The following is a 26,324-nucleotide window of genomic DNA, read 5'->3' on the forward strand; positions in this document are numbered from 1 at the left end:
TCTTTCAGAGGTGTGTAGTGTAGACATAGCCTCAGTTAAATGTATTGCCTAGTTCATGGCCGTGTGCTTCTTTACATTAAGTGGTCAGGCTTTAACTATGTAAGCCTACTAGCTGTGCTAGCATTAATATCTAGCTATCTGAACTTCTGGGCCATTAACCGCTCAACTTGTGTTAAATTGTGTGAGCTGGAATTTTACTATCACTTGTTTACCAGTGTCCTGCACTGACCTTAAATGTTCACCAGCCACGTTCTCAATGCAGCCTGCCCTGTATGCTGACACGGCTGGTAATGCCTTGGGGCAGGAACAGTAAGTAGTCTGAAAGACAAATCCTTCTTTACGTCTTCTGGACTCACGAGCAGCTTGTTGGCTTAGAACAACGTAATGACTGAGCTTTAATGCCTGAGCTTCAGAATCTTGTTTCGGGAGGTCAGCTGGGAGAGGAGGGATATTTCCTTGGACACTTAAGATGACATGCACCAGAAAGCAGTGACATTGCATGTATTGTTACATTCCATACACAGACAGCTGAAGGGATGTGTTTATCAATCTGATCAGTGAACTCTTAAAATCAATTTCCACCCTAATGCTCTAACGTCACAGAGCTAGACAAGTGAAGAGAGATGGGAAGGGAAAAGCTCCTGCAGACAGTAACTGTATTGTGCGTAGAAAGGGAAGAAGCCCATGCTATGCTAGATGAGCAGGGAGAGGAGTAGATAAAGACTGTGGGCCAAATGATGGCTGGCATTAGCTGTGCATTGGCCCCCCAGATCTATGAAATCAACTGAAACAAACTCATGGAGGATTTAAAAAAAAAGCTTTTGAACTGGAGGCTGAAATGAACGAGGAGCCACTGGAATACCCTTGTGTATGCGTTGACGTGGTTGCACTTGGGGTGGGTAAGAGAGAGAGAGAGAGGTGGGGCAAAGCAGGGTTCTTCCCATGCTGGCATCTGGAGAGCTAGGACTTGGAGGAAGGTATCTGCCAACTCCTTAATATATTGCCTTGGTGGTTGATCTTTTAGTGTTCTTGGGTCTCGGAGGAGAGTTGAAAATTCTAAGGTGAGGGACTCTCCAAGTGAGTCTCATCATCTCCCTGCTTCTCTTACTGGTGTAGGAACTCTTTTCTCACTTGTGTGGTCTGCTGACAGTTCATAGACTTGAAGGGACCATTGTGATCATCTGGTTTGACCTCCTGTATGACACAGGCCATTAAACTCCCCCAGATAATTTCTGGAGCATTATTTTATTTTGATTTGAAAATTGTCAGTGATGGAGAATCCACTATGACTAAGGCTGCGAGTCTGTCATGGATTCCGTGACTTTCCCTGATCCCCATGACTTCTGCAGCAGCTGGTGCTGGCCCAGGGGCTGCCTGAGCTGGGCAGCCCCTGGCCCAGCAGCAGTAGTTTGGGGGTGTGGGAGGGGGCTCAGCCCCTTCCCTGGCCCCTACCACCATTGCCTAGGAGCTGCAGGGACGCGGAGCCAGGTAGGGAGCCCTGCCAACCCCCCAGCACCAGCTGGGGGTCCTGCGTTGCGGCCTGGTTCCCCCTTCACCCCCCAGCACTGCCACAGCCTGGCCTCCCCCAGCACCAGTGGGGGGGGGGTCGTGCTGCAGCCCAGTTCCCCCCTCCTCTAGCACCAGTGGGGGTCCCGGGTCACCTCGATTCCCCACTCCCAGCACCCGCAATGCCCCTGGACCACCCCACCCCCCCAGAGCACCCCTGCCCAAGTTTTAGTCATGGTAAGTATTTTTAGTAAAAGTCATGGACAGGTCATGGGCCTGTGAATTTTTGTTTACGGCACATGACCTGTCCATGACTTACTAAAAATACTTATGACTAAAACATAACCTTAACTATGACCCTTGGTAAAATGTTCCAGTGGTTAATCACTCTGGTCCTGTGCTGGTCAGCCTCTTCTTTCGTCTCAAGTCAGGTCACACTATATTTCCACTCCTTTCGGAGAAACAAAGTCCAAGACACAAGAAGTCCAACAATCTATCATCAGTTTTTGGCCCCTGACTCTGGGCCCCATGTCCTTACTCTCTCTGCCTAAAGCCTTTCAAAAATCCATATCCGCTTACATCAGGGAGTTTTCATACCACTTTCTCCAGTGGCTGGTAGGGGAACCCAGGCCCTCCTTCCCCTCTGGATTCCAGTCCAGAGACCCTGTAATGAACAGGCAAGGTGTGCCCATTAGCCTCCTTGCTACTGCCTCCCTAGACTTCTTCCTGTCATTACTCTTTCTGTCAGGCCTTCTCCTTAGCCTCTTTCTGGGCTCTTGTAATGAGCAGTGCCTCCCAAGGCTTCTCCCTGGAGGTCTGGTTCCTGCCCTTGGCTGTGTTCCTAATCCACTGCAGCCTTTATGTCAGGGCTCCTACAAACAGACTCCTTCCACTGTTCTACTCCCCAGGTCTTTCTGCCTGCAAGTCCTATCCTGCTTCTTCAGGAACGCTTTCATACTCTGTGTTCAGCCTCTTCCTGGGTGAGCTAGTTCTTCCCCTTTACCTCAGGGCCCCATACAAGCCATCTGCCCAGCAAGGTATTCTAGCTCTCGCCAGTTCCATCACAACCCTCTGTGCATCCACTCCTCCTGCTCCTTCCTGTTTCTCTGTTAAGAGAGTAGTTATAAAATTCTTCTTTCTCTCCCTGTAACCAACTTCTGCTCCAGGCGTCCTGCCTTTATGGCACCACCCAGTTCTGTCCCAGCTGGGTTTAATCTTTAATTAGGAATGGCCCACCCTGCAGGTACAACCAGGGTTAATGAGCTTCTCAGGCCCACATTAATCCTTTCAGAGCTGGGATGGAGTATACACTCCATCAGACTACAATTAAAGAGGATGCAGGGGGAGGAGAGGAAATTGAGTGGGACAGGTTTTGGCCAGGAGTCCCAACCTAGTGCCTCCTTTCAGTAGTCGCAGACCTCACTTCTCTCTGGTAGCATGCACCCGAGTAGCCGCCTCTTGCTTGAAACCCAGGTAAGCTGCACTGGAGCTTTTATTGCTGTTTATTTTATTTGCACAGGTGCAGCTATCCCAGCTGACTGATGGTTGAAATCCCAAGTATAGACAAGGCCTCAGTGTTCCAGCTCAAGATGCTCTGCTTGCAATTAAGATTGATTAATAAGCCTGATGAGCTTTTTATAGTTGTGTTATTTGTAAAGACAGGGTAACCCCCTCCCCAAATCGCAAACAAAACGTTGCCACAGAAATGGAAACTTAAAAGAAAATAAATAATCCTCCTACACTTTCTTCCAAAACTGTCACTGAATGTTTTGGTTAAATAGCAAGTTATTGAAAGGATCTGCTCTTCTGGATTTTAGTGAAGCCATGATTTGTTTTAAATGCTGTTTCATACTTCATATGTCGTGTACAACATGGTGTAAACCAGTGGGATTCAGGGGGAGAGGGACAATTACATCTCAACAAGGAACAGGTGGAATATTGCATATTAAATTTGTATTCATGCAATATAGGCCTGCTTTCTCTCACTGTGCTAACCTCTGGACAAAGTCTTTCCAGCTGGGGGGCCCTGAGGTTCTCTTCACTCTGGCACTAACTTATTTCCTTTCCTCCTAATTGAAGCCCTGATTCCTCTTAGATGTCTGTGAAATAAAATGCCCATTCTCTGTTAGAACAGTGTGATTACTGGTCTTCTCTGCGATAGTCAGAAAGGGCATATCTGTGCTGCAAAAAAGAACTAGATCAGTTCGCAGCCAGTGTTTTGCGTGCGTGTGGTGGGGCTGTGGTAGAATGGTGCCTTTTCGTTGCCAGTGGGGAGACAGCTCTAACGTTTGCTAGAGAGCAGTTTTTTAGGCTAGATAAAGTCTTAAAACAGACCTCATTCCACTGCCCCCGTGCAGAAAAACTGGCTAGTGAACAGATCTTCCTGTAGTGCGGATGAGCTTGAACAGTCTACAGATCAGTCAGCAAGAAACACTGTTGTCGTGAGAGGCTGTAGCTGTTCATCTAATCTTTTTGCTCCTTGGCAACCTCCCTTGCTTTTCTGAGTCTAGATTCACCTTGGCAACATCCTTGACCTCCATTAGCACAGGGAGTGGGAGACTTGAGGCAGATGCTTTGAAGCCATGGTGTAGCTAAGTACTGAGCCAGCTAGATTGGGTGAAGAAATGATTCAGAAATCCCAAGCTTTTGTTTACTATCTGGCTACTTTCATGACTCTAAAGTATCAGCTCAGCGGTGGCATCCCTTTTTAGAGCATTGGAGAAGGCTCCTGAATGACAGTGCGTGCATTGCACCTGTATGCAGAGGGCCAGCACAAGACTTAGGCTCCATTTATATCCCTCTTAAGTCATTGGGCTTAAGTGCTGCATAGTCTGGCACTTTGCACAGGGATGAATTTCACCTAGTAAGAATAGCAGGTAAATATTTTTTGTAAGAAGAACTTTAACAAATGAAGGAGTGGCATGGTCTGACCTGGGAACGCCAGAGTTTGATTAACAGTGATGCTTTGTGATCTTAGCCAAGTCACTTGGGGCCCAATATTACATTTTGGAAGTCAGTGGGATTTTGCTATAAACTTCAGTGGGAGCATGATCATAGGCTTAATCTCTGTTAGTTTCCCACCTGTAACAAGGGAATAATTTCTACCTACCTCACGGAGATGTTGTAAGGGATAATTAGTATTCATAAAGCGTTTGGAAGAGGCTGTAGATGCTGTCTCTTTTTCTGATTTGTTCTTCGCCAGATTCAGCTGAAGAGTTTTGTTGGTGATTTCTGATACTTTGACAAATCCTACTTCTTTAAAAACCATGGACACTTGAAAATAGACCCAGCCACCTCCCCTCTCCAATCTCCCCCACACACACAAAAAATCCCACCACCACCAACAACAAAGTGGCTGATAGCTACATATATAGCTGTAGAAAGAATTGTGTATCTTGGTTTACTGGTTTAGATCAAGTTTAACTCTGAAAGAGCATTCCAGATTTTTCTGGTTAATTCTACGTTAGGGGTTCTTAATTACCTTTCTCCTCCCATCCCTCAGAACAAACCAATAAATCTAACTGATGGCTGCCAGAAACACCCAATCAATACATTTCTCAGGACCAGTTTTCCATTTTGGGTATTATGTGATTTCTTGGACCTTAATTTTGACAAGAGAACTCAAAAAGTGTAACTAATTCTCTTGGCAACTGTAAATAAAATGCAGTCCCCAGTACAGTCTATTTCTGTTTCCTCCATTGTCCTCAGTTCTGTAATGTTCAGTTCTGATAACAGTTGTCGATATGTCTCTGGGAAGTCACGTCTGTGGGTGACTGCTTAGAATAAAACTCTCGGCTGGTTTGCTCCCTCCCAGTTCCGTTACATAGCCCTTTGCCTGTTGTGGAATCCATCCCAAAACCTGGAAGGATATTCAAGGGTCTACAGGAAGCCAATGCCAATCTAGTCTCTCTGCCAGGGACTCTCCTGGAGACCTTGGGGCATCCTGTCACAGAGAGGGCTGTGCAAAGAAGGTAATAGAGCCCAGGCTTTTACCTTTCCCTGGTAACTTCTCAGGGCCAGATAGAGTATGGTGAACATCTCCCTCCACCGCCCCACATAACATAGGTCAATTCCCAGCCTCTAGCTGGCCCTGTCCTTTCTCACCCCCTACATGGATCCTGACATTGCAGAGTGTCTTTTGGGATTCTCGCAAATAGGGCGGTTTCACTGAGGTGCCTTTTAACTCCCTTTCCTCCCACAGTGGAGGAGTGAGTTTGACACTTGGATCTTGGAGGCATTCCTGAGATACTTCCTTAAAAGTTACTTCCCCACCCTCTTGGATCTGTCACACACACACCCCCCCTTCTTGCTTGAGTTTTCATGTATGTGTTTCTCTTTTATTATGCTTTCCCTAGCCTACATGTCTTCCTTCCCTGTCTCTTTGGAAAACAGAATATTATGTGTTATAAGTAATGAGAGTAATACAAACACTTTGTGACTTCTGTATTGTGGACACCAGTAAACTGTCCCACAACTTGAAAGAAAATGCTGTTAATATTTCACCCAAGACTATCTGGGTCTTTAGCCTTGTATCTGAAGATATACAGTACTATGCAGTCTGGGACCCTAAGTATTTTGATATTTGGGTGGGAGAGGAAAAAGATATAATGCTTAAACATGAATTAAAATACAGAGCATAGGTTTAAAATAGCATTTTATAAAAAGTTGGCATTTAGTTACTCATGTACAAGTCTGCAGAAGAGTCTTAACAGATGGAGGTCTCAGTTCTGTGTTTCTTTGATTCTCTTTCAGGGAATTGAGAATGGGCCATCAACAATGCTAGGTCTACAATGGGAAGTGTCACGCTTCGCTATTTCTGCTATGGGTGCCTTTTCACATCTGTGACCTGGACACTTCTGCTGTTCGTTTATTTCAACTTCAGCGAAGAGACCCAATCTTTCAAGAATGTGCCCGTCAAGGGGCTGGAACCTCAAAAGCCACTTCCTAAAAAATTCTATCCCCGTTTCACTCGGGGTCCAGTTCGCGTACCTGAACCACAACGGAAAGACAGCAGTATAGGGAATCCATTTGGAAATCATGCACAGGACCCAGTGAAGGGAGACATGGAGCTCTCCCCTGAAATGGGTAAGTGGGCTTGGTCATATTCATTATCAATGACGTACACGCACACACAAACACATCTTAGTTAAATCAGTAGAAGTGAGACCATAAGACTTTAAATGTGTCCAAGGAAAATTTTTATACTCAAAGAGAATATTTATTGATTAAAATGTTGATCCTCGTGTTTCTCTTGGTTTCAAAGTAGACTTAAAGTTTATTCTTTTACAATATGTATTTGTTTAATCCAAAATGTTGCAGTCTAGCCCTTATTCTAAAATATTTTCAACTTTGCTACATAAAATGCTAAAACAGAGAACTTCTGACCTTTAACATCCAGGATACAAACTTTGATATACTACCTTGCCACTGGTAGCATTTGTGTGTGTCACGTTGGTAATTTACTCTGAGGGGGATTGGGCTAAAATATGTGTGAAATTTTAGAGGCTGCAGAAAAACTCAATCCATCTTTTTCAGTATTAAAGATTTAAGAAGTAGTTTGCTTGGCGATAGTATGAGGCCTATGTTTGCTATCCATGTTTCATAGAAGTATAAAATGATCTACAAACAGGACTGGAAAAGAGAAGATGATGGGTTTATTCATCTGACAGGGTCAAATCTTGCTTGCTTTATTCAGGCAAATAGGTCTGTTGACTTCACTGGGACTACTTAGAAGAGTGTGGCATTTTGAACTGAAAACTGGCCATTGAACTGGAAGAAGGTAGCGCAAATCACTCTACTGGTGTCTTAGCTATTTCCGTTGGAAGTATAATATAGAATATATTTTTTGTCTAGCCTTGAATTTAATACTGGCAGTCTTGCTAACGCTCCCTACATTCTTCTTCAGTGAAATTTCAGTACAGCGTCAGCTGTTGGAGAGTTTTATGGAGTTTAAGAGAGAGCTTACCAAAATGTAACTGCAGACTTGCTCATAGGCTTATGTGATCGATAGAAGGTGAAACGCCTTCCAAAATTTAACTGCCAACTTGTGATGCCACAGGGCATGCAAATTCTTATCAGTTTGCTATAATACCAACAGCTGCTAATTGCTGCATAGTCCAGAGGTGACCATCTCTTTCCAAGTATTCACTGCTTGCCAGGAAATGAATTGGAGAGTTGCAACAGAAAATCTCTTTGATCTTGAAACCCAGAGACTAGCTGGACTGGTGAAAGCCAAATGTATTATATTGCAGGACACGTCCTATATGAAAATTGGGGAGACAGCTGGGCCTCTGTTAGAATTAGACCTAATGTTATAGGGAAGGGTTTCCTGTCTGTCCAGTCTGGAGAAGTGATAAATTTGCTAGGTTGTAAAGTTTGGCATATTATAGCTGAAAACAAAATGCCATCTGGTAGGGTAATCTATATTTTTTTTCTTATAAATGTATGAAACACACATAACGCTGCTATAGTAAAGGGTTTGTTGATGTTTCCATTGCAAACCTTATTTTCCAAGGGCTGAGAGCTGTTGTTTGGACTGGAATTTGTCAGGCACTTTGCACACACGTTGTTAGCCTGCATGCAGCTCTTCAAAACCGGCTTCAATAATATTTATGAGTTTGACTGTGTTTAGAGAAGGGAGGGAAAGTGTAGACACTTGCGTGAGGGCAGGCTGTAGAACAAGAGCCAGTGCAATTCGGTATGAAGTTTTCAAGCATGTGGCCCTTAAGGCGGCTGAATTGAGCAGGCTCATTGGCAGTAGTGCTTGCTGAGGCTGCAAGTATGACTGAGCTTAGAGCCTCTGGACCAGTGGTGGGAAGCTGTGGGCGGCTGTGCCAGCGGACGGTCCGTCAGTGTAAACAAACTGTCTGGCGACCCACCAGCGGATTACCGTGATGGGCTGTGTGCAGCCCACGGGCCGCAGGTCACCCACCACTGCTCTGGACAGACAAAAGCATTGCTAAGGTCAGATGTGCAACTCCAAGGAAGGGTTTGTGCCACTGCCTTTGTGGCTACTGCTGGACAAGGAAGGGAAAGTGACACTATTAATAGTCACATGTCTAACCTTTGTGACTAATGGCTTGTCACATTGCAGTGAACCTGGTGGATAAAATCCCCAGTCAGTGCAAACCCCATGGAGACAGATTGCTTTGGTGTAAACTGTGACTTCCACTGATGTAGCTTCCCATGGTTTCAAACCTCTACTATAAGGGTGTGAGCCACTGCTGCTACATTAGTAATGCTGCACTTGAGGCTAAAAACCCCAGTGCAGACAATGCATATGGCAGTCACATTGGTGTATCGTTTGTTAGAGGAAGGGCCAGGTATGCTCCCTCTGGCGAATCACTGTTACATGACCCTTGGTCTAAATCTCATTACCATGTCACAGTCAGTCATGTTACATCTGTGCTATGAAGGGAAATAGGGAGATCTTGCTGTTTTCCCATTCCAAAAACATTTCTACAGCTTGTATTTCTCCTTCTATTTTGCCCCTTTTCTTTCTGATCTTGCCACCTCCCTGGACACGCTGAGGCTGTCATTGCCCTAGGTCACCTGGATTTTGCATAGCTCTCCAAAGCAAGGTAATCTCTTGGGTGTGTTGCAGAAGATGAATTTAGGGTTTCCTTGCTTATTGGTTTGTCAGACCTTTGACACATTGAATAAGGGAAAAAACAAATGAAGCCATTTGTTCCAGTACTTCAAAGCTTGTACCAAGAGTTGAGGGAAATGTCTCAGGGAGTACAACAGAACTCAGTGGAGTTCGGGACCCTAGAACAGTAGAGTTTAAATTGTTTTTGGCCCCAAGCACAGAGTCAGGGACAGAAAGCGTGACATGGCAGGATTTTGCTGCTTACACTAGCATGCGTTTTGAGACTGGATGGCTGCCTCTAGCCTGCCACTGGACTCAGTGAGAATTGATGTTTCTGCTAAAACAATCAGCGAAGAAATAGTAAACTCTGTTGCTATTGAAGTTGTCATTCTGAGGCTTGTCTCAACATCTCAGGTGAGATGACTGATGGTAGATGGGGCTTCTTTGATAGCTATTGTTTTTGTCTCGCTGAAGTCTCCTGAAACTGCACTGCACTAGGGCCATGATTGGTTGGATTTTCTACCACCACAAGGGCTAGAAACTTGCTGTATTTAAATAGAAACGTACACTTTGTAGAAGCTTAATCTGCTATGGGTACCAGATTATGCATCAAGTAGATGCATAAGGGCTAGATCTGGCTGATTAGTTGGGTGTTTGACGCCTGTGTTTTATACTGAGTTAAGAGTGAGATTTTTAGGGGGAAGGAATGTGTGGGGAATAGGAAATAAGCACAATGGGGCCATCATTCTTTGGGGGATGTTATGTTCCATTCACATACAGTCTATTTTTATTACATCTATAATGGCTGTTCATAGACGTAACCTATTATTTGGGTAGAAATTGAAGTATTCATACAGAAATGTGCTTTGAAAACGGGTTTAAAATATGATTTGTAAAGGCAGATTGTGAAAACTATGCACGAGTTAAACACTCCATTTCAGTACTTGCTCATTGCCAGAGGATGTTTTTGACCCAATGAACTGATTTTGATATGTTTCTATTATAGGCATGATTTTTAACGAACACGATCAGCAGGTGAGAGACTTGGGCTATCAGAAGCATGCCTTCAATATGCTTATCAGCAACCGGTTGGGATACCACAGAGAGGTGCCAGATACAAGGGATGCAAAGTATGTCCTTTGTACCATTTTCTCTATAAATATAATGTTGTTTTCAAGGGCCCAGTATACTAAATAATGAGACTGGAATTAAACATTTGGCTGTTACACGTCTATTATATTTTGCTTTCAGCATATCAGTTACCACTGAAGGCAGATTTCCAGTCCGTTAATACTTGCAGCCAGATGGCTTGAGGTTATTCTTTTAGTTTGAAGGGCTTGCTTTATTGAATACTGTTCAGAATTGGATCTCAAGAGGCAAACGGGAATGGGATAATAATTGTACATAATTGGAAAATCTCTACTGAGCAGGTCACGTGAGAAAGTCAGACTAACGCTACCTTAAGACAGAGTGCATGTATGTAATTTTAAGATCACCTACTCTACCACACAGAATTCTCTTTGAATTTGGATTTTAAAATACAATATGTCTTCAAAGAAATACATATACTGTAGAATCTTTACAAGCTAGTGACACTCAGCTGAATGGATCAGAGGGTTAAAGTAGAAATGGAGAAGCTAATAGGTTAGAAAGTATCCTGCTCAGTTTAAATATGAGAAGCCATCTGGTGGTCACCCCAGGGACCTAACTTCAAATATATGGTAGTGGAATGGGTTAGATCAGGGGTCGGCAACCTTTCAGAAGTTGTGTGCCGAATCTTATTCACTCTAATTTAAGGTTTTGCGTGCCAGTAATACATTTTAACGTTTTTAGACAGTATCTTTGTATAAGTCTATAATATTTAACTAAACTGTTGTATGTAAAGTAAATAAGGTTTTTAAAATGTTTAAGAAGCCTCATTTAAAATTAAATTAAAATGCAGAGCTCCCTGGACTGGTGGCCAGGACCTGGGCAGTGTGAGTGCCACTGAAAATCAGCTTGCGTGCCGCAGGTTGCCTACCCCTGGGTTAGATGATCCCTAATTGATATATTGCAGAACCTCTCTGTGTGTGTTCTATGTAATGGACAAATAACCAACTAATGGTGAGATTGATTCCATGTAGTGATCAGAGTGCATTCAAGAGATCTCCATTAATGGACTATCAGGGATATTTCACGTGAGAACAGATACATTGAGCCATAGAGAAGTTTGCATAGTGCATACATGTATTCCGTGCAGATGTACTCTGAACTGTTAATTTTAAAGGGATGATATTATATGGAAAAAAAAAACAAAATTCTGTACCTGTATTATTAATTACATACTAGGGTCTTAAAAATGAAAGCATTTTTACAATCTAATATATGTTTTTCCATTTATTCTGTTGGAGTGAATAGCAAAAAGGTAAGCAGTGTGGTGAGTGTAACTGACTGCTAATCTCCCTTTTTTTAATATTCGTTTCACATTTAGTGTCTCATGCACCAGTACAATGTTGTTAAGGTTTTTAATTTGACTTAAATGTGTTTAAGATGCTGTGCTCATGAAGTTTATATCAGTAAGTTTACACCCAAATTAGGTTTTTAATTACACACATTTTTTCCCCAGACACACAGAGCACCCCAACTGCCACTGAAGGTGTTACAAATGATTGTGTTCCGTACCTCGAAAATCAGACCCGTAAAGTTTAAACATTCAAGTTAATGAGTGTTTGAAGGCTTGATGGAGACTTTAAACGGCAACATTCTTAAACTTCAGCGCTGCCGCGAGCGCGCTTAGTGCGTCAGCAGTAGCGCTGAAAAAAAACTCCTCCCAGCCCCTCCTGCACCTCCCCCTCCTGGGGGGGGAAGTGGGGCTGGCCCAGAGCGCTGCTGCGCTGGGGCTTTTGGCACTGCTGCTGCTGCGGCGCCACAATTTTGCAGCGCTGCAGAGGGTGTGTTTTCACACCCTGCTGCAGCGCTGCAAATTTGTAAGTGTAGCCAAGCCCTAAGACTAGCAGATTACTCTGTCTTTATATACTAAGTCACATTGCTGCATGATAATAGAGATTGGGAAGGTGAGAAAAGTGGTCTTAAATAGGGCCCTTTCTTGATGTCGGGGGAAATAGTGCTATATATCTAGTGACTTTCTGTTCGAAAGCACAAATTTTCTATACTCTATTACACTTAGATGGAGTAAAGCAACCATTGGAATGCCCCCAAACCTGCGCGCGCTCTCCTTCCTCCCCCCCCCCCCCCCAAAATCATGGTGTAACTTTCGTTTTTGTTGTGGTTGCTCAATTGTGTGCAAAATGTAATGGGCCATAGTTGTTGCACAAAAGCGCATATCCTTCCCAGAGCTAAATCCACTTGAATTCAAGTGAACAGGCTTCTTGACGCAACCAGAGTTGCATATTAGGTCCTGAAGTTTTTGCTATCTCTTGGCATATTGCTATCTCAAATGCCAGTATTGACAATTTACCCTGTATCATATCAGATTTGTAGATAATCAGGGAGAGAAATTGAAATAGGCAGCTAAAAGTCCTCTTATTTTTGCTGGAAGACTTTCAGTGCCTGCTCTAACTACTATTTGCTAGGAAGCTGACCCTTAAAGGCATACAGGTATTACATTTTGTAACATGCAGCAATAAACCCTATTTATATGGGTCTGAATTGTGTGAATTGTAGGTATGAGGCTACTCTATACTTGGTTGTGCCCTAATGTAAGTATTATGTTAATGAACATGTCTTAGGCCTTGTCTATACTACGGAGTTAAGTCGATGTAAGACAGCTTACGATATGCACCTAACTACGTCAGTGTACACACTATAGCCTTGCTCCTGCTGATGGAAGCGCCCTACTGCACTGACATCATAACTCCACGTCCATGAGAGGCATAGGGCTTATGTCAGTGTAGTTAGGGCGGTGCAACGTCTGTGTTTATGCTAGGTTACTTACATCTATTGGCTGTCATTCTTGTCTATTTAACGGCTCCTGGCTCCCAACTCGCCAGCCTGTCTCTGTTCTAAGCAGCGCTGCCACCCAGGCTTCCGGCTCAGGCTGCTTCCTGGGCTCCCTGCTCCTAGCCCGGCTGCTGCCCAGACTCCTGGCTCCCCATTCCGATCTGGGCTGCCGCCTGGGCTCTTGGCTCCCCACTGGGAGCACAGCAGCCAACCAGACTCTGGGCACGAATCTCCCCTCAAGGAGTCTGGTTACCCTCCCCCAGGTTCTCAGCTCCCTGCTCCACACTGGGAAAATGGCCATACCCAGTGTGGGGAACTCTGCACCTGGAGCCCGGTGCAGACCCAAGACATCAAGGGGGGCAGGGGCAGCCGGGCTCCTGGCGGGGAGCCGAGAAGCTGATGGGGAGCTGCGCATGGAGCTGAGAGCCCTGGCTTTCAGCCCGCCCCAACGCTGCACCTCTTAAGGTGGTGTAAGTGCTCCTATTGAGGATGTGCACCACCGACAGAAGGAGGGCCGTGTGGACATGAACCGCTGCAGTAATTACGGCAGTGGCTGTAAGCTGTCCTAACATAGGTCGGCTTAAGTTTATAGTGTAGACATGCCCTTTAGCGTAACACTGAAATGTGAGAGAAGAATTTCTAATTCAATATTAGTGTTGCTGTTTATGGAGCTTTGTTAGGAGGTGCAGTCTTGTACAAATGTACATTGACCATGTGTGTGTGTCTTTTTTTTGTAGGTGCAGAGAAAAGTCCTACCCTTCTGATTTACCATTTGCCAGCATTATCATCTGTTTCTATAATGAAGCATTTTCTGCTTTGCTTCGGACAGTACATAGCGTACTGGATCGCACTCCAGCATATCTTCTTCATGAGATTATCTTGGTGGATGACAACAGTGAATTGAGTGAGTGACAATCTCAGTAATGCATTTGTGCTGGCGTTGCACATCTATGCTTGCACATACTGGTGATGTTTGGCTTTCCTATCTCTTCCTATGCTTTTATCAATAAACCATGTATTGTGTAGACATGACCAGTCAAAATAGTTAGGTTTTTAAACTTCACTTGGACAAACTAGAGTTAAGTGTTAATGTCAATAATAGTGAAGATTTAAGCAGCTGGGATCAGTTGAGCTATGAATAACATATGACAATATATAGGGAAGTTTGCGGGGCCAGCTTGGTATTCAGAATGGCTTATGCAGATGTTCTAAGAATAGATTCTTCAGGCCCAGTCTCTCCACAAGCCTATATTTACTACTGAAAAAGTGTTGCCTACACACAGTCCTGTGCTACAATATTGTTTCTGTGGCCATATAAGTTGGTGTCGCACTACAGATATAGTGTGTGATTTCTGCCAGCTCATCAGCTCAGTGGTGGTGGTGTACCTAGGAGCAGAGTCCAGCTCTTGGTCTGGGAATGCTATGCATTACTCTTGGGCAATCTTGTGGTTGTCCCAGGAGTGGTTTTCACTAGCTTTTGATGGAGCAGCTGTCCAGCCCTGGGAAGCTGGAAGGAGGTCAGTGCAGTGGTGAGGCCCCTAAAGGGGGTAGGTCTGTCAGAATGAGTTGTCAAATATTTGTCTGTGGTTTAAAGATCATGCGCCAGCCCTTTTCCTTAGCACACTCTGCAAATCAAAATAAGCCACTAACTTGGAAGCATTCTGGCATTTGATAAGCCAAGCAGCAGCTGAGAAATATGTCGATGTAAACAGCAATTACAGCAGCGTTGTGTGTGCTTCCTATTTTCTTGCTATATAAACATCTGCAGCCTTATGTATCTCTTTCATCAGATCTTTTTTTAATATACATGATTAACTCCTCCTGTTTATCACCATCTGATTTCAGGCTTGTCTTTGTGAGGCTGATTACATCTGTATGGTTTAGAATGGAATTCCCTTGTTCTTACAAAGCGAATTTGTTTCTGTTGGGTCAGAGCAAACGTTAAAGTTGGAGAGAGAACTAGGATTAAATACTCTGTCCTTTTCCAATAAGCATGTCTAATGTTTAAATGCCTATTTCGTGGTTGTCCTCTTGAGGTTTGGAAGGAATGTCCATCCCACACCACAGAGTTTCTGGCACCACTTACTGCTTTCAAGTTTCAGAGCCTTTAAGTTCAACAGTAAACTTAACTCAAATTTGAGTCTTCAAATATGGCACTGACTAAACATAAACATTCTTCCTTGCTAACCAAGCCCGCTGACCCTGCTACTATTTTGGTATGTTGTTATTTTGAAAGCCTAGTTAGTGTCAAAGTCTTAGTGTGGTCATGCTAATATTTCTAATTTTAAACCAGCCTCAGGTGGCTGGAGAATGGGGTGAGATTTCTTCAAACAAAAGGCTTGGTGCACTCTCTCATTGATAGTGCAACAAACTAATGATGACATTGATACCTTCTTCTAACAGAATAAATTTCACAAGCAAAAGAGAGCAGGGGTGGTTTTCTCATTAAGACCCTGGACCAGAACTTCAGTCCCTGGCTCTGTACAGATTTCTTGTGTGGTCTTGGGTAAATCGCCAAATTCCTCTGTGCCTTCATTAACTGTGTGTAAAATGGAGATGATAGTACCTTCTTTCTCCTACCTTTTGTCTTATCTGTTTAGCTCTTCAGGACAAAGATTGTCTCTGGCTTTATTTATCTACCCTCCTAGTGTAATGAGGCCTTGGTAGGGTTTGGGGCCTGTAGGTGCTATTGTAATACAAATAATAGTATACTCAGGAGGGCATTCTGCACCTAAAAAATCAAAAATTCTGCAAACAATATTTTAAAATCCTGCAAGTTTCATTTGTCAATAAATAAATGCAGAGGCTCCAGCATAGCAGTGGGGAGCACAGGCTGCTGGCTGCATGAAGGTGGGAGATGACTCTGCAGCCACCCCATCCCTCGGACACAGACTCAGCGGTGAGGCTTCACCTGACCCTGACACAGCACAATGTCTGGGCCTGTCCCAAAAACTCCTGGGGCCCTGCCCCTCTGTGCCAGGCACACCAGGTGTGGGGCAGGCAGGCTCAACCAGGCAGGAGCCAAGTGTGGAGGGGCTCAATGTGGGGTGAGAAGATTCTGTGTGGGACAATCTGGGTGCAGTGGGGGGGGTCTAGGTGTGGGGAGAGCTGGATGCACAGAGGCTCGTTGGGAGGGGGTTGCAAGTGCAGGGGCAATGGGACACTGCAGGGGCTTCCAGGTGAAGGTGGTTGGGGCTCAGCGGAGGGTCTAAGTGTGGGGGTTTCAGCGGGGGTGTCTACTTGCTGGGGGACTGGGGCTTGGTGGGGTGGGAGTCTGGGTGCAGCTAGTTGGAGGTCAGTGGCATGGGGGTCTGGATATGAGGGCTCAGGGTGGTGCAGGGAGTGGGGCATCAGGGTGGAGATTTGAGTGCAGGGAGCTCAGTGGGGAGTGGTCTGGGTGCAGGGGTGGGGATCTGGATGCAGGGGGGGCTTCAGATGCAGGGTTTGAGGTTCAGTGGAGTGGGGTTTGGGTATGGAGGGCTAGGGGGGTTCTGGATGTACCAGGTGAGGCTTGGCAGGGGGTATCTGTGTATGGGAGGTCTGGATGCACGGGGATTGTGTCGATGCGGGAGCAGCTCCCCGTACAGTGGCCCCTCTCACCACAGCTGAGGAGTGATGGGGATAGGGAACAGGGGAGGATGCTGAGCTTCCTGCAGCTGCGGGAGCTGACACAACCCCAGCCACTCCTTGCAGGGAAAGGAAGGAAACCCCATCCTCTCCTGTCTCCAGCCCAGCTGGGACTAGCAGCTGATCCAAGATCACGGTAGGAGCCACTGGCTGGGGTGTCCCCAGCCCTGCGGTGATTTACCTCTCCACTGGCTGCTCCGGGTGCCTGAAATGATGTACCTGCGCTGCTAGGGAGTAATGTGTGACTGCTCTTGCAGCTTCCCTTTGCTTCCCTGTCAGCAAGTCATTTTTCTGTGGGGAAGCAAAGAAATCTGTGTGGGACATGAATTCTGCACACATGCAGTGGCGCAGAATTCCCCCAGGAATAAATAATAGAACTGAACTGAATTCTGGTGAAGAGAAGAGGATGCCGTTTGGCTTGTGGGTGTGATTTTTTGGGCATTTGTTAATTAGAAAAAAAACAACAGTTGTACTAGTCTGTTGATGTTACTGGAAAAGACCTACATGCTGGGACTGTTTGAAACATCAGCTGTGCCCAGAATTGTAGGCAGGTGAAATTTGGATATGAGAGAAAAGGGCAAGATTCATGAAATTGTATCTGAAATGAAATTCAGCCTACTTGCTCACCTCTAGTCGTACATGGTCTGCTGCTCAGCCTTATCATTCTGTCATGCAAACCTCATGTCTTTGACTTTGGGTTTCCCTCAATAAGTTCCTTACACACATGAACAACTTAGAAAAGTTTCTTTAGTGTATAGGGCATTTTATGTCTCAGCTGGAAACCATTCAGGGACTGGGTTCCCCCTCTTCACTCACTTTGGCTATCATTCTATCTGTTGATCTCCATCCAGAATTTTCCCTCTCTCTCTAGGCTACCTCCTCTCCTTCTCTGGTTTTAATCCCTACCTTACTAGATGAAGCACAGAAGAAGGTGACCTCTGTGACTGGTGCCATTCTTCCCTTAAGAAGAAGAGACCAAACAGATGAAAATGTGGTGGGGAAGCATCTTCCTCAGCTGGGCCTCTTGCAGTGCAGCTGTCACACAGGGTCCTGAAGCCAGTTTTCTGCTTTCTCACAGAGAGAAGCCTCCACTACCTCGGCAGAGCTAGATAATGACTGGAGTTGATTTCCAGAGCTCCCTTGCTTGCCTGAATGAGGGGAGAAGCTCTCCTTCAGGAGCAGAGGTGGCTTTCGGGTGCTGTAACAGACAAAACCAGCCTGCCCTGCTTACAAGAAAGCAAAAGAACTTCTCTAGCGGGGAAAGAGACGCCAAGGCAGTCTTAAACCTCTGTTCCAGAAGTTACCTTAAAAAGCCCTCCAGGGGTTCCCTGGGGCCTAACCTTTTGTATTCCACTGTTTTCAGAGGCTGTCCTGGGGCACATGCAGAATCTTCTGCTAATCACTTCAGCCATGTAGTGCAGCGGTAGTGATTTTCTATTCTCTGTTTTCTCCTTGGCAGGACCAAGACTTCTGGGGACTGGGAAAGGTGGGAGCATTCTTTGCTATTCTCTCCACCCACAGAGCCCCATGTGAAGCCTTTGTCCTCACTCTGTTAAATTTGATGTTTAACCTTTGCTGCTTTAATTTGATCATATGAGTTCTCCATTTCCTGTAACCTTATAGCCATCTCTGCCCTGGGATACTAGATCAAATGAAGAATAGTTTAGGCAATAGTTTTCGTTCCTATTCATAAGTTCATCTGTTTTTTGTACAGCCCTGTCTCACTCATTTATATAGTATTATTGGGATGACACATGTTGAGTATCCCTAACTCTCTATAAGATTTCCTTCAAAACCATCGCTCCTACTCCTTCCTTAGCATATTGTACCATATTTAAGACCAGGGACAGATAGCATCCTTGAGGCAGACAGCATAGAGACCTTTGATTTACTCAGCTGGTGTCTCTTATAGAAGTTTTAAGAAGGCCTTAGTCACAAGCTATTGCTCTTTCAATATATTCACTGTCTGGGATGATGTCATGGTATTTCACAGCTTTTCCTTCCCATCCGCTATCCATAAGATTTTATTGAAGTCTCATAATGTGTAAAGATACTAGCTGGAATTCCTTTTGTTTTTTTCACTATCTCCCTTATAAAGAAATGCCTTGTTCATGTGAATGGACAGTTTTGCGCTCCATGTACATCCAGGGGTACTGGAACTAGAGGTGCAGGGACATGGTTTCCACTTTCAGCACCCCGACCATAAATTTTTTTCCAATGCCCCTGCATCCATCTATTAGACAGGATGGTCAGGAATGCAACCTCATGCTTGGGGCGACCCTAAACCTCTAACCGCCAGAAGCCACCAACCCTCTCCTTGCTTCTAATGATGAGCTTCCTCCCCACAGACCAGGGGACACCATCTCAAAGCAGCATCTGATCCTGCCAGAACAACAGATGCAAAACCTGTAGACACATTTCATTGCTATGATGATCAACACACCTTTCAAGATCCCGGGGTCCTACACGTGTCTATGACAAATGTGGTGTACCTCACACAGGAAAATAAGACAAAAACAGCCTCTCACCTGTAGATGAACACTTCACAAAGTGATCACTCTCTCTCTTCTGACCTCTCAGTCATCATTCTTAGAGGAAATCTGCACAACACCTTTGAAAGATGAGTCTGGGAACTTAAATTCATAACTTTGCTAGACACTAAAAAACATAGACTGAATAGAGATACTGGATATATGGCTTATTACGGCCGTCTATAACCCACTAACAACTCCTCTTCCCCGCCAGCTGCCTTCCTCCCCCCCCCCCCCTTTCTCCCCTATGACGGGAGAATTGTTAACTGGCCACATCATCTTGAACGATCCTTTGAAATGTGTTAACTGTTTATGTTAAATAATCTGTTCCACCTTACATTTAGCTGTGACAATGAGTGTGTTTTCCAGACAGAAAGAGCTCTGTGTACGCTTGTCTCTCTCTCCAAAAGAAGTTGGTTCAATAAAAGATATTGCCTTGCCCACCTTGTCTTTCTAAGGGTATGATTACACCGCAATGTAAGCTCAGGGTTACTGGGACTTCAGGGTTAGTGGAACTGCTTTGCAATTGCCAGCTCCCTTGCTGAAAACCTGTCCTTCACCTGGGCGGTGATCCTCACTTTCCTCCTGCCTGTCAGCATGCCGTTGTTCCCATCTTTCGTCCCTCTTCTTCTGATACTGGACCTGCTGGTCTGTCCTCTCAAGAGCATCAACCGGATTCCGTAATTTCGTCACAGAAATGCTTCCTTTTGGAACGTTCCGGGAAGGTACATTGGGCCAGGGACGGAGTTCCTGAAGAACGGCAGGCAAGTTGAGGGGCCTGAAACAGGACAAGACACAGAGGGTTATTGTCTAAAGTAGCTCAGTGAAGGAGCATAGAGTTAATTATTGTGGAATCTCAAGGGCATAAAATGTAACATTCCTAAACTGAACCAACACACATTGTGAAAGGGATGCATCAGTACTCCTACAGTCTCTGGACACAGCCTGGTTAATCGCAGTTACAGAAATGCAGAGACAATGGTCAGGTTAAAATGATAACCTTTATTCTGTTTCATAAAAATGTCATAACTAATTGCCGTATGAAGGGGTGTTTAGTGCTCTCTCTGCAAATGTTTTTTCTATCACTTCAGGCCTTTCATATTTTGGAAGACATAACAGTTTTTGTGGTGCTCTATTGGCAAAGGGAGATGTTATTCCAAGCTGCTGGAGGAAAACCTGCAGTGTATGCAGCAGTATTCCAACTAATAGTCACTGAACAGCACATCTGTGAGTGGAGTGAGCTAGTCAGCTATACTGGGGGGGCTTGGAAAATATGCTCTTCCCAGCAGTGTGACTAACTACCTGGAGTTCTTGCTTCAGGAAAAGTTTGCAGCTATCAGCAGGCAGGATTGGGTCAGAAGCCATGAGGGAATTAACATGATGCTGTGTTAGCTCACATATGGCGTACCCTGTTATGGCTGCACGCAAACACACCGAAATCTGCCTGTTTACTCCACCCGGCACAGTTCTGAGAAATAACTGACACTACACTCGAACTGAAAAGGAATAGATTTGGAAATAGTATACTGGTTTTTTTTTTCCTCTCTCTCACTCTCACACACACAGTTCACAGGCGATAGCATGGACCCAGGAGGAATGATATCATCTTATTGACAGGAAAACACAAATGACCCTAGCAAACCTCTAAGACAACATTTAAAATAACCTTTACAGCTGTTGATGAGTGTTTGAAATTCCAAGTCACCATTTTGAGCTCCATGTGGTGGGTCGGGAGGAGGAAGAGGGGGAGAGGGAGGCCTGGGTGCTGTGATATAGTCAGCCATTAGTGGCTAAATGCTGGTAGCTGGGTCTTATCATTTTTGCATTGCTTCTTACAGCAGAAGTCCCTCCATTATGGTAATAGTACACTTTGAGTCATACACTTCCCAGGCTCTGGGGCAGCTTCTGTCTCTACCAGGTTCTCTGCAGGCTCTGTAGTGGGCTGTTCCACGGGAGACGATCAAAGAGTTCTTCCAATTAGGGACTGAGAATTTGCAGTTGAGCCTCATCCACAGCCTGCTCTGGGACTGGTTTCATTTAAAGTCACTTCATGCTGTTCACTGGGAGCCTGCTGCTGGCTCCTGTCAGCCTTCATGCTGGATTCAGGGGCCAGCAGGGCATCATCCTGGCTGACCAGGTCACCATGAACCATGGTTGGCTCTGTGCTGGGCGCACTGCCCAGGATCCAGTCAAAGTCCTCATAAAACGGGCAAGTTCCCTGATGTGCAGTTTTTGTCTTCCTGCACTCACTCTTCAGCCTCTTCATGCGCTTTCTGCACTGATCACCTGTCCGGAAAATCTGCAGAGCTGCCAGCTTTTTAACTATTTGCTGTTACGGCTGGTCATTCTCAGTGCTTTTTCTGAAGTCCACAGTTTTATGGGCTTTGCACCAGAGGTTCGTCAAAATCTGGCAGTGCTCCTGTGACAAGGAAGCCACTTGCTTTGCAAAGGCTTGATTGGTTCACTCTCCGTTGCAAACCCAGGAGGCGCTCTGATGGTGTGCTTGCAGAATGGTGATCAGATGAGAAGGGGTGAATGTGGACCTGAACTGCTGCCATTTGCCTGTGTGTGTGTGTGTGTGTGAGAGTTCTTTTTTCAATACAGTGGATTGCAGGTTGTTGGGATAAAAAGCACTAAAGAAGTTGTCCCATGGAATTGTGGGATATTTCTAGATGATTCCCAGGACCCAAATCAAGCGGGGCTGCATCTACACTGCAAAGCAATAGGGCTCAGATCCTGGCTCCTGGCTTGACTCAAGCTGGGTCTGAGCCCTGGTTTAGTGCAATTGCAGTGTAGACAGAAGGGGGTGGGGGTTTAGGCTGGATTCTGAGCTCAAGCATGGACTTACATTGCAGTGTAGACATCCCCTAAGAAGCCAGGAGTGAAGATGGGTGGATCACTCTGTAATTGCCCTATTCTGCATGCTCCCCCTGAAGCTCTGGTATAGGCCACTGTTTGAGGCAGGATGCTGGGCCAGATGGACCATAGTCTGACCCAGTATGGCCACTGTTCTGTTTGTATAATATATAAAGACGGTATCAGGAATTCCTTTTTTGCTTCTTGACCATCTCCCTGATAAAGAAGTGTTTCGTTCATTGTAAGAATGCTCCATTTTGCCTTCTTCATCCATTCCATTGATGTATTAATCCTGTTGATGATGACTTTGCTGTTCTTTTATAACTGATGTCTAGCTAACTCTGGTCCTTGTAATATCCCGGCTGGCTGTTGCACTATGACTTCATTTGTTCTTTTCCATGTCTCTGTGTGCTCAGTTACTCTTCTCCAGTATTATGGCTTTCATCAGTCCCTTTCCCCAATGACCGTAGCCTGCTGCCTGCCTTTCCTTTATGTGGGAAAGGTTGGCATTGAAAAGATTGAGGAAGTACAATGCCTTTTACCATCATTATATACTTGTGTTACAGTAGTAATTACAGGCTATAATAATGATTTCTGCTCTCCTTCCAAAGCATGTGCTTTGTCTGGGGTGTTTTGATCCTCCTTTGGTTTTGGAAAGGTTACCATTTGCAATCGGAGTCATAAACTACTTTGCATATCTGTGAGACTTTTTTTTGCAAAAGCAGAGAAAAAGATGGACCAATGCTTTCATTATCCATACCTGTTGAGTTGACGATAGATGTTTTCCCCTTCGAAGGCATCAAGGTTTATTTTAGTGTAAGTTAGCAGTGTCCTACAAGGATCACTACAACACTTTTGGACAGTTGTGTGATTTATCTGCTATTGCTACAAATAAACACCTAAGACAGCTACACTGGAAAGAGATTAGAGAGAGAGAAATATTCCTTTTTGTGTTCATTAACCTAGAAACCCAAGTCATAGACAAGGACCTCATTGTGCTTGGTACTGTGCAAACACAGAGCAAAACAAGATGGTCTCTGCTCCAAAATGCTGACAATCTAGGTATAAAACAAGAGACAGTAGGTGGATACAGACAGATCTATACAGGAACAAGGAAACATTGAGGCAAATTGGTCAGCATGATAGGCTGCACTGTCAGCACACAGCACGTGGCCAGTTACATTCTTTTCCCTGTATAGCCAGTTGCCATTTTGTTGCATAGATGTCTGACACAGCAGCAGGGGAAAGAGAAACACGTAATAGGGTAACATGATTGCAAAGCTACAAAAAGTGGCAAGGGGACTTAGGACTGGGTGTACTACCTGGAATGACTTCATTGAAATTGAACAGAATTCATGTTGAAGGTTGTCAACTAACAAAGTGTAGAACTTCTAAAGGAGCTTTTCGATCACTCTGCATGCTACACAGTTTTGCTGTTTTTATTCTACATGCAACTGCAGTGAAGCTATGACTAAATTTGCTTCCTGTATTTGTTCTCTTGTTTGCAGTTGAGTTGAAAAAAGACCTAGAAGAATATATCAAAAAAAATCTTCCAAGAAACACAAAACTGGTAAGAAATGAAAAGCGAGAGGGGCTGATTCGAGGAAGAATGATTGGAGCATCTCATGCTACAGGTATACCCTGTCTTTTCCTTCCTTTAATCCTTTCACCATACACCTAGGCAGCACCTGTGTTGTAGCCACAATCCGTCCAGCCAAGGAGTATCTGACATATTCCATATGGTGATCATCAGTAGTGCTTTTTGTTTAGGTAAAGGGGATGATGTTGAGTAATGTGATGCACTTGCTTTCCTTTAGTGGACTGAACTTACTGCCTATACAGCAATCTCTTGATGGATAAGGGGCAGAGAATTGGTCAGATTTCCTATAAGTCAGTCCTTAGCATCACTTATTTTTCACTGTTTGGTGTTTTTTATGTGTGTTTGAGCTCATGTCAGTTCAGATAAAAATCACTGAGCCATCTTGGTACTCTTTCCTACAAAATTTATCGGTATTTATTTTGTATTTAGTTACTCCAGCTTTATTCAGTGGCAGTCGATGGATTAAAAACTTCCTAGGTTAAAGTGCATTTACCGGTTTAACTGTTCAAATAAAGCTGTCCACACAAGATATGGCAGCTTGCTAGAAATGAAGTGCCTTCAAAAGAGTCATACTCAGTACATAATAAATGAAAGGGAAGCTTTGAGAAGAGTAAGTGGCCACTGGATGTGATCATTCTTTCACTTTGCTGAGTTTGGAAACCTGGGCAGGATTAGGGAACCGTTTTTTCCTATAAAACAAAAGTAGATCATGACTCTGGCTTTACCTGAATCATAGTCTATTAAGGTTGGATGAGACCTCTGGAGATCATCTAGTCCAACCCCCTGCTCAAAGCAGGACCAACACCAACTAAATCATCCCAGCTAGTGCTTTGTCAAGCCAGGCCTTAAAAACCTTGAAGGATGGAGATTCCACCACCTCCCTAGGTAACCCACTCCAGTGCTTCCACCCTCCTAGTGAAATAGTGTTTCCTGATATCCAACCTAGACCTCCCCCACTGCAATTTGAGACCATTGCTTCCAGTTCTGTCACCACTGAGAACAGCCGAGCTCCATCCTCTTTGGAACCCCCCTTCAGGTAGTTGAAGGCTGCTATCAAATCTCCCCTCACTCTTCTCTTCTGCAGACTAAATAACCCCAGTTCTCTCAGCATCTCCTCATAAGTCATGTGCCACAGCCCCCTGATCAATTTTGTTGCCCTCCTCTCGACTCTCTCCAATTTGTCCACATCCCTTCTGTAGTGTGGGGACCAAAACTGGACGCAATACTCCAGATGTGGCCTCACCACTGCCGAATAGAGGGGAATAATTGCTTCCCTCCATCTGCTGGCAATGCTCCTACTAATACAGCCCAATATGCCGTTGGCTGCCTTGGCAACAAGGGCACACTGCTGACTCATGTCCAGCTTCTCGTCCCTGTAATCTGCAGGTCCTTTTCTGCAGAACTGCTGCTTAGCCAGTTGGTCTCCAGCTTGTAGGAGTGCATAGGATTCTTCCTTCCTAAGTGCAGGACTCTGCACTTGTCCTTGTTGAACCTCATCAGATTTCTTTTGGCCCAATCCTCCAATTTATCTAAGTCACTCTGGACCCTATCCCTACACTCCAGCGAATCTACCACTCCTCCCAGTTTAGTGCTGACTGCTCAGGCAGCCGGTCATAAGAAGTGGTGTTGACAGATTGTATTTCACACAAGTTCCGTATAATTAGCTTTCTTACACGTAGCAGGGATTTCATTTATGGGAAAATAAAGAATTTTTTTGCTAATGAAGAAAATAAATTGAAGCTTTCAGCTTGAGTCATGGAAGTCCACCATCTGAATACCTTTTAAGCACCCTTCATGTATTTTAGCTCCCCCTACAAGAAACAAGAGGCACAAAGATTAGTCGGTACTTAGCAGTGTTGGCCAGAACCTGCCCTCACGTGCATGTAAATCCAGAATAAATCAGTTGATTTCAGCAGATTTACACTGTGTAAGTGAAGGCAGAATTTTGCTTCTGCATGTGTTTTTTAAAAAACAAAAAAACAAAAAAAACCTCAACCTTTTTATATAATCTAAATTTGGGGCCCAAATTGACCCAGGTGTCCCTTTTAAATCTTATCAAAATTAAAACAATAAGGCAATTTACTTTTGCAGTAAATGTGTTTCAATTAATTTAGATTAATTTGCTCTAATTGAGAAGAGCAACAGTGGTTCACGAACTTTGGTAAAACAGTGTAGGATTTTCCCTCTGCAACTTGAGAGCCCAGCTCATTATATATTGGATAACGTACATGCAGAATACTTTGCCTCAAGTGACAGCTTGACAACTGTGAGGTATTTTGCTTTCTCATTAAGGCACTTTAGAAAAACTCCTGAGTAATCTCCTAATTCACATGCATTGTTGAGCTACTTCTCACCTGTGGTATTTCAGTCGTCATTACAGCAGTTAATTGGGATAGAATATATCTGTGCTTTATGTACCCAGGGTATATTTTATATTAATGTACATCATGGATAAATTCTTTGGCATGTGAGAAACTGTGTGCTACAAGATAATTTCTAAATTAGTCTGTTACTTGTTAGCATTGTAATAGCATGATCCAGAAGAAAATCACTATTGAAGTTAATAAGTTATTGACTTGATAATTACTTGTTACCTCTCTCTGTATCTGGTTCATGTACCACTCTCTTCACCATGATATGTATCAAGTCCTCTCCCATCTCTGCTCAATTATCCCAA

The 26,324-nt window shown here is 44.4% G+C and overlaps 1 protein-coding gene across 6 annotated transcripts in view; it reads left to right on the top strand.

Moving 5' to 3' along the window:
* The window catches only part of GALNT11 (polypeptide N-acetylgalactosaminyltransferase 11), an 81,645-nt gene that overhangs the window by 16,683 nt on the left and 38,638 nt on the right, over nucleotides 1–26,324 (top strand). For all 6 annotated transcript variants that reach the window (XR_005594066.1, XR_005594067.1, XM_039524520.1 and 3 more), the window contains 4 exons: nucleotides 6,259–6,591; nucleotides 10,101–10,224; nucleotides 13,771–13,937; nucleotides 23,556–23,681. Coding sequence is in view for 4 of the 6 variants with exons in the window: in XM_039524520.1 (XP_039380454.1) it covers nucleotides 6,297–6,591; nucleotides 10,101–10,224; nucleotides 13,771–13,937; nucleotides 23,556–23,681 (712 nt within the window). In the remaining 2 variants the exon portion in view is untranslated. The remainder of the gene's footprint in view (nucleotides 1–6,258; nucleotides 6,592–10,100; nucleotides 10,225–13,770; nucleotides 13,938–23,555; nucleotides 23,682–26,324) is intronic.

The sequence above is a fragment of the Mauremys reevesii genome, linkage group 2 (genome assembly GCF_016161935.1).
Source record: "Mauremys reevesii isolate NIE-2019 linkage group 2, ASM1616193v1, whole genome shotgun sequence".
NCBI classification, from domain to species: Eukaryota; Metazoa; Chordata; order Testudines; family Geoemydidae; genus Mauremys; species Mauremys reevesii.